Genomic DNA, 14,596 nt, shown 5'->3' on the forward strand with positions numbered 1-14,596 from the left:
GCAAGCAACACATACCTGAGCTTCTGCTCGGGAATCGTCCAACTTGGAATGGACGTGAGCAAGCTCTAGAAAAAGAAAAGACCAATATCTGTCTCAAAACTGGTGTTCTTTGACGTGTGTTGCTTGTGGCCATTCCACAACCCTGCCCTGTTTCCCTGTTGACAGAGTTCCTGGCAAGAAGGAACTGAGGGTGGGTGAGTGCTCAACAGCACCCCTTACTCTATACCATGAGAGAATCAGTCCAGAGGTCACAGGAGTGACTCCCCTATGGGTGCTGCTAAGGGAAAAAACTTGCGGTGCCAGCGCCTGTGGTAAGCGGCAAGCGTGTACACGCGCATGTATGCACGCACACTCTCTTACTTGGAATGGACATTAGTAACACCTCTCCAGGAACACCAGTTAAGAAACAAGTAACTGTTCTGTGTTTTCAGGAAAACTACAGTGATTTGTTATGGTGCTTTTTTAGTGAAATACAGATATTCAAAAACTTTCAGGCAGTTTTAGAAATGCCTGTTAGCACACCTCTTCAGCAGGGAAGGGCACTGTTGCCTTCTCTATTGGGGTGCAGTCTTAGTGCTATGGTTGCTCTGTGCCCCAGTGGGGGAGACTGTGACTAGCAAACTAAGGCCCTGGTTCCGCAAACCCTTATGTGCTTTAGTCCTATTCATTTCAGTGGAACTGTGCAGGATAATAAATTTCACTATGAAGGCTGGCAGGATCAAGACCAATAAATTCAGACACCGTTTGAAATTGCTGAAAATCAGTTGAGTAACTTTAACAGAGTTTTCAGTTAACTTTAAAAAAAAAAACAAAAAAAAAAACAAAAAACAAACCTGAGTTTTATTGGGACTTGAATTTGTATTTTGAGTGCTAATATGTTTTGTGAAGCTGTCCAAGATGGCAGTTTCCGGTTTTTCAATCAAATGTATTCTTATATTTACATACCGAATATTTTCTTTGGGTCTTAATCTTCTGAATGTAAACACTGCAGCTATTTACAGTCCAAGATACTACATCAAATTTTGCTTAATGTGCAGTCTCAGATGCAGATGAGGATGTTAAATTTGAAAAAAATCTAGTTCATTTTTATGCAATCACCGCACCCGGTAGTCCTGTTCTCTTCTCAGCAGCTCTCACTCCCTATTCTTGCATGTTTAGAGAGGAATCTTTCACAGCAGAGCATGATCAATAGCACAAGACAGCAAATTTTGTCTTAACACAGATAAAGCAGGACCACCTCCGTGTGACAGGGAGGTTCCATCTCATTGGCCTCTGAAAGTACCAGTTAATGCCAGTTATCCTGGAAGTTTCTGCAGTCCAGAGACCTGTCCACTGGGAAATACTACTTCACTTTTATATGCTGTCAAAATACCCTTCAGATGGTAACAGCATTGTTGAGAATTAATCTGGGTTATATGTGAACCAAATTCAAGAATTTAGGGTTCCAGTCCTTGCTTCCTGTATACCCAGGATGGCCAGCCTATAGCTGTCAAGCTGCATGCAGCTCTTTGAGCAATTAAATGCAGCTCCTGCTCAGAGCCACACACCGGGAGTTTTTTCTGCCACTGCACACGTGCCTCACTACGTGGTGGGACAAGCATGTAGTGGCAGCTCCAGTGAGTCCCCAGAATTGAATTAAAGTGGGGCGGAGGAGGGCATTGGGTTACAGCAGGGAGGCTGGGGGGTGCCTGGCTCTGGGGAATGGGGAGGACATAGGGTTCGAGTAGGGAGGGCAGGGGTACCTGGCTCTGGGGGAGGGAACAGGGATTGGGTTAGAGCTGCAGGGGCTGGGAGTGACTGATTCTGGGGGCGGGGGAGGGCTTTGAGACATGTATTATATACTGTATTTTTTGTATATCTATTTATAGATGGAGTGTATGTGTATGTGTGTAATAAATAAATAAAAAATGCGTGGGTCTTTACATTCTATCCACAGCCATTTTCGCTTTCCATCTCTAACTGGTTGGCCTCCCGTGCATTCCTAGTATTTTAGAAATCATTTAATTTGATAAAAGCATTTTGTCCCCACACAGCTTAAAGCGAGAGATGCGGAACCTGAGTGAAGAGTGCAATCTAGAGCCAGTGACTGTGTCAATGGCGTATGTTTACTTTGAGAAGCTTGTTCTCCAAGGCAAGCTCAACAAACAGAACCGCAAACTGTGTGCTGGTGCTTGTGTGCTCCTTGCAGCCAAGATCAGCAGTGATCTCAGGAAACATGAAGTTAAACACCTTATTGATGTAAGTAGAGTTCAAATTCTTTCATAGACTGTCATAAAAAGGGAGATCTTATTTACTAATGTTTCAGCCTTGTATTTTGTGAGCTCAGACAAAGACTTTTGAAAAATGAGTAACCAAATTTAGGTACAATCCTAAAATCAGGGACCTGTTTTGTTTGGCCTTTTGTTTGGAGTGAGAGGTGGGTTTGTTATGGCCTGTGGTTTTTTTGTGCTTCATAAAGCAGCTGTAAAACATGTGGGCTTGTCACTTTGAGCATGCAAAAATCTGTTGGCATGTTGGTTAGATAATTTGGCTCCCAGTTACCAAAATGGAATCTCTAAATTAGTCCAATTTGTAGTTTTGGAGGCTAACTGCATATTGGGTCCTGCAGGTAAGTATGGCTCATACCATATCATGATTACTCTATTCCTTCCTGTGCTGTGGTTATCTTGAGGACAACTGATGATCATATTCTCTTCTCTTCTGCTCCCTCTGTGCGCCCCCCCCCCCCCCAAAAAAAAATGGTCTCTGCAGAAACTAGAAGAAAGGTTTAGATTCAACCGACGAGATCTCATTGGATTTGAATTTACTGTGCTTGTGGCTTTGGAGCTGGTTCTCTATCTTCCTGAAAACCAAGTTTTACCTCATTATAGACGTCTCACACAGCAATCCTAACCAAAGCTACATTCCAGCTGATCACCAGTGGCTCTGAGGATAACAGAATTACTGAACACTTAGCTCCTGAGTTTGAGACTTGCCACTGACCTTTTCTGTGTCACAATGTGCATCGGATCATGCCTAAAGCCAGTTTGAAGACTGCAGCATGATTTTTAAACAGTCAAGATGTACATTAACGATACAGGTACCAAGTCTGCATCAGTAGGTGGTACAGAAAGGATTATCTTGAACTTTTTCTCTTTGTATATTGAAGCACAAATGATTCACAAACCAGCTGTCTTTGTGGCTACTGGTTATTCTGTATTTTCCTTTTCAGTCTAAGACATGGTCAGTTCTTCCCTACTAAGGATGCTATGCTATTGTTCTCTTAAAATGTTTCAACCTTTATTTTCTTGCTTGAAACTGAAGAGTATCACTTCCATTCCAAAAAAAAATCATAAACTTTGAATAGTGTATCTGAATTTTCTTGCAGTTTTACATTAATGTGTTGTTTGTTTGTTTGTTTGTTTGTTTGTTTGTTTGTTTGTTTTTTTAAGATGTGCCTAAAATTGACTGGTCTGGTACCAGTACTTTTTAAGCTACTTGTGTTGCATATGGTGAATCAACTTTAAATAGCAATGTATCCTTTACCTGCATTTGCCTTGCATATAGTGAAAACAATTCCAGTATATCTGCACTAATATTAGAGAGGAGATTTGTACTATAGATATATGGGTAGCAGGCCTGAAACTATTCTACTTCAACATCTTTAATACCTGAATAAAGGTTTTGTTTTAAGAAGGAAAGGAAGATTGGTTTTGGACATTTTGTAATGAAATATAGCATTTGTAGAACAAGGTAGCTGCAGCAAAGCAGCGTGAAGTGCATTCTTTGTAGTTCATTGTTCTATTGGAGATAAGATATTGGCTTACATGCAAGAGGAAATCATTTATAATTTTGATTTGTGACATTGTTTACTGCAATCTGTGACTAAGCACCTTTTTGAACATGACCTGTCTATTGTGAGTGATCTTTCTCTGCTCTTGTACACAAGTGTTTCAGCCAGTACTGCTGTCCCTTCTGAACTAAGCCAATGAAACAAAGTATGTCCAGTCTTTAAATGGCTACTTTTTTACTCAGTTCTTCCAAACGTTGTGCCACTGTGATGGGCCTTGTGGAACTGGCATTTGTTGCACATTCAATGGGCCATTCAGTTAAAAGTTAGTGTTTAGCTGAACTCTGTTTATGCAAGAGTTAAATAATTTCTTCCACTGTTGGCCAGAGATTTGGTTTAAAGGGTTCTGAAACATGGTGTACGGATAGCGTTACATTTAGCCACACTTGGTTTTTTTCCCTAAGCAATATTGTGATACAAATAAGTGCGTGTGCATGTTTGTTTTCAAGGACAAAATTAATACTTGGACATTGAGAAGGCTTGTGTGTTTGTGATTTAGATAGTAGACCTCTTCTTGAGGTGAGAAGGCTACCTAGTTTCTAATACATGGTGTACTGTAAATTTCCTCTCTGTATGTGTGTGTGTGGCCACTACAGATGAACAAACAACTGAAGTCATGTTATTCAACTGTATTTTTACCTAAGTCCGGTTTGACTTCAGTGAAATTGAACCAATCTTAGCGGAGCCTTTCTCTTTTAAAGAGCGCTTGAAAGGCAATTTGTACATTTATTTGCAGTAATGCCATTCAAGTCCTGAACCTACTAGCTGTTTAAAAATTTTAGAGCAAGTAAATACACACCTCTGGTCAGTGGGCAGGATATGAATTTTAGAAAGTTGCTTCGCTGTGCAGTTTAACGTGCATGACAATTTCTTAGTCTGGGAGAATTTTACAAACCTTTTTAAATTGAAATATTGCTGACATCCAACTTGCCAACTGAACAGAAAATTCAGTTATTTGTTGAAGTTCTGTACCGAATAATTAGTGCCAGTTTTGTAAGTTGTGTTCTGTGTTACTGATAAACTAACACTCGTGTTTTGCCATCTTAAAGAAGTAGAAATTCCAATGCATTCAGTTACTATGGCCCACAATCAGGTATGAATATCTGCAAATCAGTCAGTACCCTTTCTTTATCTAAATATGGACAAACTTAAATTCCATGTTAAGTTTTTAGGGAAGTGTTTGTAAAAATTCTCATACTGTCCAAAATTTTTAAAATCATTTGTCATGTTACTGTAAGTAATCTGCAAATGTAGTGCTCCAAGAAAACTTGTGCTCATTGTACTGAGTATAGGAGAGAAATTGCTTTAAACTAATATGTAGCAGAGAGAAGATGCTCTGACTGAAATGCAAACATGAAGGTCTAATCCTGCAGTCTTTACTCATTGTTGACTGCAGTGGATGCTCTATCAGAGAGGATGGAAATTGTTGCCTCAGTTGGTAAGTGGGCAGGCTGGGTTGATTCTTCCAACAAAATGCAGAATTACACCTTGCTGAAATAGATTCTTCATAGCAGTGTTTAAATAAATGGAGTATCTTAATAGATACTCACTTTAAACTTCTGTGCATACACATCCAAAGCTCTGAGCTCCAAAGCCCAACATACTAGGGGTGCAAATTGTATCATAGGAAGGGTCTATTACATGCAGTGTTCACTATGTGTAAATTTGTGTAACAAATTAAAAGGTTTCTATGGCATTACAGAAGTTTCTTAAGTCCAAAGATAGATAGGGTATTGATTCCTAATTGTCATTTTAACCAACAGTCTACAACTTGTATTTTGGGTACCTTTTCCTATGACTTCCTGTGCAGAAGTAAGTGATCCTGTTGGCAAAGGCAGTAACCTACCTGTGTCTGTATATGTGATGTTCTGAAGGGTAAGGAATCTAAGCCAGATGAGGGAAGAGAATACTATTTCAGTTAAGCCTCATTGTGATATATTTAGCTTGTTACAGAAAAGCTGCCACTGCGTGGTAGAAAAATATTACTGCAACATTAGCAATGTCTAAGCCAAAATGGGATCCAGCATAATATTCTGAAAGGTATTACATGTTTTCATGCACAATGTTTTTTCCTTTAAAGAGAAGTTCTGGTCTCTTACATTTGGGGGGTGTGGTTTAATTATATATCATATGTAAAATGGTGCTGTTTAGCACAATGAAAAGGCTCTTTATAGGAGCTTGTACATTTTTATGTAAATTGTTATGATTTTGTGTATTAGTAAATTAAAGTCTTGTTTGTAATTTGTCAAATTCTTTTGATGAATGAAATTGAGAGATTGAGAAGCTGTGAAATAAAGGTTTTTTATACATATTTTATAATCAGTCAAGTTTGACATATTTTGACTCGTGTTTGGAAAATATTTTAAGAACACTCTCTAGCATAAAGGGCTTTCCTTTGCCTCCTTTTAAGTAACTAGCAGAAAGTGTAATACAAATCAATTCCCTCCCCCCCCCCCCTAAAAAATGCATCTGATGAAGTGGGTCTTTGCCCACAAAAACTTCTGCTCCAATAAATCTGCTAGTCTATAAAGTGCCACAGGACCCCTCATTTTTGCAAATCTTACTGGTGGCCGCTGACGCTTTTTTCCTAAAATACTTAGCCATATCCAAGTCACTGCAATTTTGTAACAATTTTCAAATAAAAAATGTACAGTTATTTCTATTCACTGCAGTAGTTCTTTGCCTTTCCAGTCCTAATGTACCCCTTAGTCCTGTTTACCCTAGATTTCACTTGCTTACAAAACGAGACTTAAAAATGCAAATGTCACAACCTATTACTGAAATATTGCTTTCTCATTCTGTATAAAATGTTGGTTTGTACTGACTTTGCCAGAGGTTTTAGGTAGCCTGTTATCAACTCATCTAGTTCTATATGTCCCCAGAAGACCTCTGTGTACCCTAAGAGGTATGTGTACCCTGGTTAAGAACCACTGCTTTACTAAGCCACAGCAGAATAGAAACTCAGATTGGTTCTTTGCCTGTTCTTGTCTCTTCTCATTTTGAATTTTGCTTATTTTTTTAAAAAATTTACAAAATGAGTATTATCACCACACAAATATCACTTTTTACTACAGTATAGACATAATTTGTCCCTAGGCTTGGTATGGCTGAGTTTAAGCTGTGGATGGGGAAATGGAAACAGTGAGGCCAGGGCTGAAGGGGCACTGGCTTATGCAGCAGGGGCCAGCGTGATGAGGTAGGAGAGGGAGTTGTGGTTAACTTGTAGACAAAGCCCACCACAATGCAGCCAGGGAACTGTGCTCAAAGCTCTGGCTGGAGCCTCACCCCCCTGCTCTCAGAAAGGCTGCCTGCTCCTCCAGCTTTTGTCTCCCCTGGAGGCAGGGCCCAACCACTACTGGTAGTACCAGATAAGGTTCCTTTGCACTTATGAACCTCCAGTCCCTCCAATTACAACCCAAGGAGGCTGTGGCTACAAAATAAGCATCAAGTGTCCATATGCTGCCACTCTTGAAATGCAATCTAATCTGACCTGCGCATTGCAGGTCCTAAACATTGCCCACCTACTCCTGTAATAGACTGAGTTACTGAAGCCTTCAAATTGTAATTTTTTTTTTAAAGACTCCTGTTCAAACTAGTGTAAATGGTAGATTTTCTGTGAACCTGCAAGTGCCCTGTGCTTCAGAGGAAGGCAAAAAGCTCCCTGGGGTCTCTGCCAGTCTGACCCAGGAAAAACACCTCCTGCCTGATCTGAACTATTGTAATCAGACCCTGAGCATATAACATCCCGACACCTGGGAAAGAATTCTCTAATTATGCAGGAGCCCTTCATGTTGAGTGTCCTGTAACTTGTCATTGGCTATCTTGGCTGTTAGCCTTTGTCGGAAGCTGGAAAGGGGTGACAAGCTCGACTGTGTGATAACCGCCTGTTCTGTTCATTCCTTCCGGGTACCTAGTATTGACCACTGTCTGAAGACAGAACACTGGCTGACCCAATAGGTTCATTCTGCTGGGCTCACAACCCCCGGTCACCAAAGTAACCAACCAGCCAGCGCTATCCAGACATGCTTCAGCCCAACAAAGGGAGCACACAAGTCCGTCTCCTTTTAAACCGCTGATGCACCCTTCGTTATGGTGCAGTGTCACAGCTGTTCCCATCTGCCTTTCCCCTTCAGCCCACGTGGATTTGTGCCTTAGTTAAACCTAGCAGCAGGAGGCTCCACAGGCCGCCCTCTGTGTTGTAGCAGGTACAGCCACACGCTATTTGGGCTACAACGGGGCCCTCAGGGTGGCCCGCGATCCACTGCGGCAAGCCCATGTTCTCCGAGAAACCCAGCGCGGGCACTGGGCCGACAGAACCAGCTCCCCGCGGTACCGGCCCTGCAGCTGCAGTCCCGGCGAGGCGAGAGCCGCGTGCGGAGGCGCTGCAGCACGTCCCCGGCGCCGGCCCGGGAAGCGGCCGGAGCCAAAGGCGAGCGCGGGCACAGGACCGACCGGGCGGCTTGTGCTTGTCCGGGTCACACGCGGCCCGACACCCCGTGATGGCCAAGAGGCTGCCCCGGAAGCACTTGCGTCTTCCACCGGGGCTGTGGTACCGATTCCGCTTGCGGCTCCCGCCCTTTCCGGTCTGGACGGGCGGCGCGGTAGGAGGCCGGGGTGGCCGGGCTGGCGGGGAGTGAGCGGGGACGGAGGGCGGGAGCCTGTGGGAGGCTATTGAGGTATCGGGAAGGAGGAGCGGATGGTACCGCCAGATTCCTGGCCTTGTTGCCGGCCCCTGGGCCGGTCCCGAGGAGCAGCGGGGAGGCCGTAATCGCCCCCCGCGGCCGGTTCTCCCGCCCCTCCCCGTGTCCTGGGCCAGCGGTTAACCGGAGAAAGCCCGGTTGTGCTCCCTGAGTCCTCGGGGGAGGAGGAGCAGCGTGTGCCCGACCCCAGCCACGTGGGTGGGGGAGGGGCGGTCCGGCTTTGCTCCCCTGCCCGCCCAGGGGCTGGGCCCGGGTCCGAGCTTGGGGCTTAATGGTTCTAGACGCGTTTCTCTCAGAAGGTCAGTCCCCGTGCATGGAGCTGGCGCGGTGGGGATGGCGCCGGTCACTGAGCTCAGGGCGCAGCAGGCTGGGGTGGAGGGTGAAGTGGTTTTCGAGGGGACTTGCCTGTTAGATCAGGTCAGACGCCCTGAGTGTCTCTGGGATACGCTGCAGACGGTTTTCTTTTGAAAAGGTTTTTATGCCATAAGACGCACGCGAGGCTGGTGTGTTCGTGTGCTCCAAAATCCCTCCCCACAAAACAAACCCAAGTTCTCAGGGACAAAGACTTGACCACAAGCAGAGCGGTTTGTGCTGTGAAAAGGGAGAAGAGCCAGAGACTGTCAAGTTCACAGGCGACTTTGGTTTTGCTACTGATTTAATGTGGAAGCACACAGATATTACAAGATGAAATTTTACGTGGATGAATTGAGATGTCATCAAACTGAGCTGGCCCAATTCTCAGTAGGCTGGGCAGCTAAAACCTGTACCTGAGTATTTGGTAGGGTATGACCCTGTGATTTATGTCTCCTTAGGTATCTCTCTTCGCACATCCCTGTTTGGTGGCACATAGAAAAATAAGATGCAGAACGACGCTGGGGAGTTTGTGGATCTGTATGTGCCTCGTAAATGGTGAGTGCCTTTCTTTGGCATGTTTGGTATTGCATCTTCTAAGCTGACTCGTATAGTCAGTCCTGTGCAGCCTGCTCCATGCATCAGTGTCAGTATCAGCATAAGGAACCTCTCCTTTATAATCAGTAATCAAAGCACTGGTTCTCTGTGCTTTGTGAGGAGAGTAATTTAATTGAAGTACTACTTCTTGTTAGACTAACAGATATATTGAAGCATAAGATTTTATGGGCAAAGATCCACTTCAGCAGATTCATCTTTGCCCATTTGAAAGCTTATGCACTGATATATCTGTTAGTCTGTAAAGTGGCGCAGGACTTCTTGTTGTTTTTGTGGATATGGACTAAAACAGCTACCCCCTGATGCTTTCTTCCTGTTAGATTCCAAAGCCAGAAAGGACCGTTGTAATAATCTAATCTGAGCTGGGTAACAGAAGCAATAAAACTTCTCCAAAATAATTTTTGTTTTGTTTTAAATTAGAGAATATCTTTTTCAGCAAAAAAAAAAAATCCAAGCTTGATTTAAACTTTGTCACTTATACAAAAATATTTCTGGGATTTCATCACAACAGTTGATAAAGTGCTCCATTCGTTAGTTGCCTTTACTGGTAAAAGGAATGCATACAAAAGCACATAAGAAGTTAGCAATTTCCAAATTGGTGTTGGGTCCCTTTTTGGTCTAACCTCCTTCAAGAGGGAGCAAAAACTTTTAAAACTAGTTTTATATGTTTATTTCCTAAAGTTGTGGTTTGTGAGCTCTTTCTGGGTTCTTGGGAGGTTTTACCATGAACTCACGATTACTCACTGCATGTGTATTCACAATGTTTAGTCTAAATGTCACATTCCTAGGACTGAGATAGGCAAAGAATTGAAGCGCAGGGAGTTTTTTAAATAAGAAATTAAGGTAAACTGTGCAACCCCTTAAATAAACTCTGTGAAGCGCAGACAAAAATAATTTTGTGTGAGGATGCCGTTGGATTAGCCAGTTGATTGTTCTCCATCACTAGCATTCCTCTCAGACATAGCAACCAGCTACACTCCAATTTCTTAGTTACTTTCTAGAGCAGATAGGAATACATACTGCCAGTGTGAGAGTCATCTGCATTTACATGGAGTGAACACACCTACTAAATACATTCTAAAAATAAAATATGTCAACATCAGGATTATTTGCTGCCATAGCTAAGTGTAATACTGTCAGAAAAGAGCCAGATTTTAAATCCAGTGTCGAGCCTACATTGTAACTGTGTGGTCATTGAGCTGTCTGCCTTGGCTATTGCCCTCAAAATGCTAGCTCAGCTGTATCTGTTCTGTAGTCTTTAATAGTCTTTACTCAGTTAATTTAGTATTCTTTTTCCATGTTTATTTTAAATTCCTGTTCTTTCCTATTTCCTCAGCTCTGCTAGCAACCGAATAATTGGTGCTAAGGACCATGCTTCCATTCAAATGAATATTTCCGAGGTAAGTGTAAGTCACAGCAGATGTGAATCTTTATTAATTTTTTTAATTTAGAATTTTCATTTTCACTAATGTACATGCAGTGCTCAATATGTCAGTGTGAATATTATGTTATATTTCCAAATACATTTAATATCCCCTCACGATCATTGGTTCTAATTTACCTTGATCACTTGCCTTCTCCAATCTCCCTCTGGTGTGCTGTGTGTAATTGTCATTTTTTAACTTTCGTGGGAGAATTTGGCTTAGCACATGTTTAGGAACTGAAAATTAGAAGCCTTGGGTTTTGTCTCTGAAATTCGCTTTCTGTGCAGATTTGGGGAAATACCTCATCTTTTTTACCTCGCTACAATAGAAGCATTTTAAATGATTATTTCTGTTTAAAATATAAAGGAAAAGTTTCTTTTATCTAGCATATTTTGTTATTCAGTAATTGAGAGTCAGCAAAAATGAAAAACAAATCCTTGTATTTTAAGGGTTTCTGCAGGGTTTAATTTTGCACTGCTCAGTGTCCTCTTTCTGGGAGACTTCTCTGCAAGTTGAAAAAATGAGATTGTTGTATCCTTTTTCTTGTGCATTTATCTGACTCTGGAACTAGACTGTTTCTTTCTAGATTTCAGTAACGTTCTCACTCCAGATAAGTACATTTTTCATCAAGACAGCTAAATTAACATGCTTGCCTTTAAATTGGACTTGTGTCCCAAAAGAGGCTTAGACTTTATCTTCTGTCTAGGCTTTTGTTAATCTACCAGTTTATTAGTTACTGCGTGTCAGCCATGTTGTCTGACTCTAAATCCATCATAGTCCATGGCTCCTTTATGTAAGGAGAGAAACTAACCTGTCATTTTTAATGGGAGCATTTGGATCAAGTTGTGTAAATCATGGCATTCTGACCATAAGACCCATTTCTCTACAGTTTACATTTTGCCACTCGTTTGCAAACTTAAAAGATTTTAGAGGGTAAAGCATTACAAGAATTGTGTGTTCATCGAAATATCTACTTAATCAAAATCTAATTATAACTTCAGGTTGACAAGGTCACAGGCAGAGTCAATGGCCAATTCAAAACTTACGCCATTTGTGGAGCAATTCGCAGGATGGTAAGAAAGTTTTCTTGAAAATCAGCAAATTCGTGTACTCTGTTTTAGATTGCATTAGCTCTTTATCTCTTTGTGATGCGTGTTCAGCCTAAGTTTATGATCTCAGTCCAACTCCCAGTGGACTAGTGGGTCTATCACCAAATACATACATCTCATCTGGGGTGCTGTTTGGCAGACTTTGTATAGAGAACAAAGATTCTTGGCCCCATCTAACTTCTCTTTTAAAAGAAACACTGAGCGGCTTTCTCTGTACTTTAATCAGGAAGCTGTGTGTTTGTATTAACTAGATACATATAATTGAGCATTAAATTGTATAATGTTTGAAGTTAAAAACACTTTCTGGTTCTGGAAGATGGCCAAGAATTTGATGAATATTTTTGGAAAAACCTAATATAGATGAATAGCATTCCACCAACAGCTTTTGCTGTTCCAGAAACATCTTTAAATAACTGAGCCCTTCACAGCATTTATTTTATGTGTAAAAATGAGAAGCCAGTGATCATAGATCATGTTTCAGAACTCCATATTTTTGTATTTTAAGGGTGAATCTGATGACTCTATTCTGCGCCTGGCAAAAAATGATGGGATCGTTTCCAAGTAAGTATGTTTTCCTCATCCTCACAAAGGTTATCCATGTCCTTTCCTTTCCAGGTTCCTAAGTTCCAGGTCTTGATGAAAATGTGTATTCTGGATTTACACTGTTTATGAAGTTTCAGAAAAATATTTATTAAATCTGCTGTAACAGATCTTGATTTTATAACAATTATATTTGGTTTTCTTTTCCAGGAATTTTTAACTGAAGATGCTCTCTTGATATGGAACATTTTGTTGAAAAATAAACAGCTTAAATATATTTGATGTGCAGTGTTTTATTTTAATTCAGAACCATAAATACCAGTGGTGGGGTTTTTTTAAGTTGCCTAAAATACCTTCAGAGTGCATGGGTGGGAAGGTTACAGTGTTAACTGATTCTGGGGACCTAGAGATGAAACTTACAGATAACCCAATGTGTAGAACTGTGTCTTGTTTGAAAATCTGGGTTTTTCCATTTCCTTCTTTGACTCTGCTTTGTTTTGGAGATTTAGGTGATTGTATTATCCTTGATTAATTATCTAGAACGTAACTCAAGAACCGAATGTTTTCAGGTATAGCCATCTAAAAACAATTAGAAAATGTTTGATTTTTGCCTGTTCCATAACTTTTTAGGAGTAATCTTGTGGGTTAATTTGACTGAGACTATGAAAATATAGGCTCATCTTTCTTCTGCTAATATCACTGTACCATATGTCTTTCTGCTACTGATGTGCTTGTATTCTTGGCTCTCCTTACTGAAAGCTTATCATGTGTCATTGGAGATACTTAAATTTTCTTAACATGCTTTTTACCCATATTAATTACTTTGCAAGAAGTGATGTTCAGGAAAATTTCACTTGTCATGTCTCAGATGTTAGAGTAGGGCATTATGCTGGCTCAGAAACTTGTTTAAAATAGTAAACAGTATTTTAATAAATAGCTTAGTGGTCATTTTAAAGGTCTTTTAATGGCCTATTAAACTTTTTACCTGCTGTTATTTTTAGCTATCTCACTAACGGAGCCCATAGGGAGCGCAGCCAGTTGGAATGAGAATACACATGCTGACACTGCCTCTGTTATCTGTCAGTTCTCCTGTCTCTGGCTAATATCCACCACATCACACTTTTGACCTGCAGCTCACAGCTGTTCTTGCCTTTAGATTTTAAAAGTATGTTTCCAGGTTTTATCTATCATAACTCAGGTGGGTTTTTTCAGTGGTCAGTGGCTGAAGAGCATGCAACTTCAATACTTCTTTGATGAAATGGGCATTGTGAAAAGAGATTGGCTGACTGGTTTAGACTGTACAGATATCTGGTGGATATAGAAGCAGACTTTTCTAGTTTGGATCCCAGCTAGAAGGACATTAGAGTACAGCAACACCCTGCCTTCAGTATAGTTTCCAACATTTTCCTGCAAATCTGAAGTCATTAGAAGTACAGCAGTACTGCTTTATACGTGAAGATAGATAAATGCAGTTCTATAAGATAGGCATGGTTCTCAGGTGTCTGAAGTTGCTCCACACTCACATACCTTAATGCACTGCGTGTCCTGATGATCAGATACACTTTTACTTTCTCTTGCGGATTCAGAAGATTTTAATTTATAAGCTCTGGAGTGAAGGACATGGATAGTATTTACCAGTGAAATTATTTTCTCACATAGGTTTATAAAGAAATAAAGTAAATCTGTCTAGATTCTGGCCCTGTTCACTAATATCTGGTCCTAGGACCACTGGAGTCTTTGTAATCCTCGTATTAAAATAGTAGCCAATGCTTTTGTCAATATTCCTAAAAAATCAGTTTTATACTCTGCCTTGGGTAATGTGCCCTTGCAATGAATAAATCACATCAGTTTTGCAACCAGGGATTGGGGAGAATGTTATGAAAAGCAAACAAGGAATCATGAGGTGTTGGAAATTTCATTATAAGGAAAGAAAATCTTGCTCCTTTGTTACTTGCACACTTCTGTTCTTCAAGATCAATATTCAGTTGTCCTCTGAAACATGCAGATGTATTAAATTGCTTTATCGTT

At 41.0% G+C, this 14,596-nt stretch overlaps 2 protein-coding genes across 2 annotated transcripts in view; both read left to right on the top strand.

The window, feature by feature from the left end:
* Nucleotides 1–4,888, top strand: part of CABLES2 (Cdk5 and Abl enzyme substrate 2) — a 48,588-nt gene extending 43,700 nt beyond the window's left edge. Inside the window, exons 8-9 of the mRNA XM_075011966.1 lie at nucleotides 2,034–2,238; nucleotides 2,752–4,888. Of these exons, the coding sequence (XP_074868067.1) occupies nucleotides 2,034–2,238; nucleotides 2,752–2,892 (346 nt within the window). The 3' untranslated portion in view covers nucleotides 2,893–4,888. The remainder of the gene's footprint in view (nucleotides 1–2,033; nucleotides 2,239–2,751) is intronic.
* A 3,518-nt stretch (nucleotides 4,889–8,406) lies between these two features.
* On the top strand, nucleotides 8,407–12,845 carry RPS21 (ribosomal protein S21). Its single transcript, XM_075011707.1, has 6 exons — nucleotides 8,407–8,430; nucleotides 9,342–9,438; nucleotides 10,832–10,895; nucleotides 11,921–11,992; nucleotides 12,534–12,589; nucleotides 12,779–12,845. The coding sequence occupies exons 2-6, from the start codon at nucleotides 9,389–9,391 to the stop codon at nucleotides 12,786–12,788; spliced, it is 252 nt and encodes an 83-aa protein (XP_074867808.1). The 5' UTR covers nucleotides 8,407–8,430; nucleotides 9,342–9,388; the 3' UTR covers nucleotides 12,789–12,845.
* Nucleotides 12,846–14,596: the final 1,751 nt, after the last annotated feature.

This window comes from Carettochelys insculpta, chromosome 17, assembly GCF_033958435.1.
Source record: "Carettochelys insculpta isolate YL-2023 chromosome 17, ASM3395843v1, whole genome shotgun sequence".
NCBI lineage: Eukaryota > Metazoa > Chordata > Testudines > Carettochelyidae > Carettochelys > Carettochelys insculpta.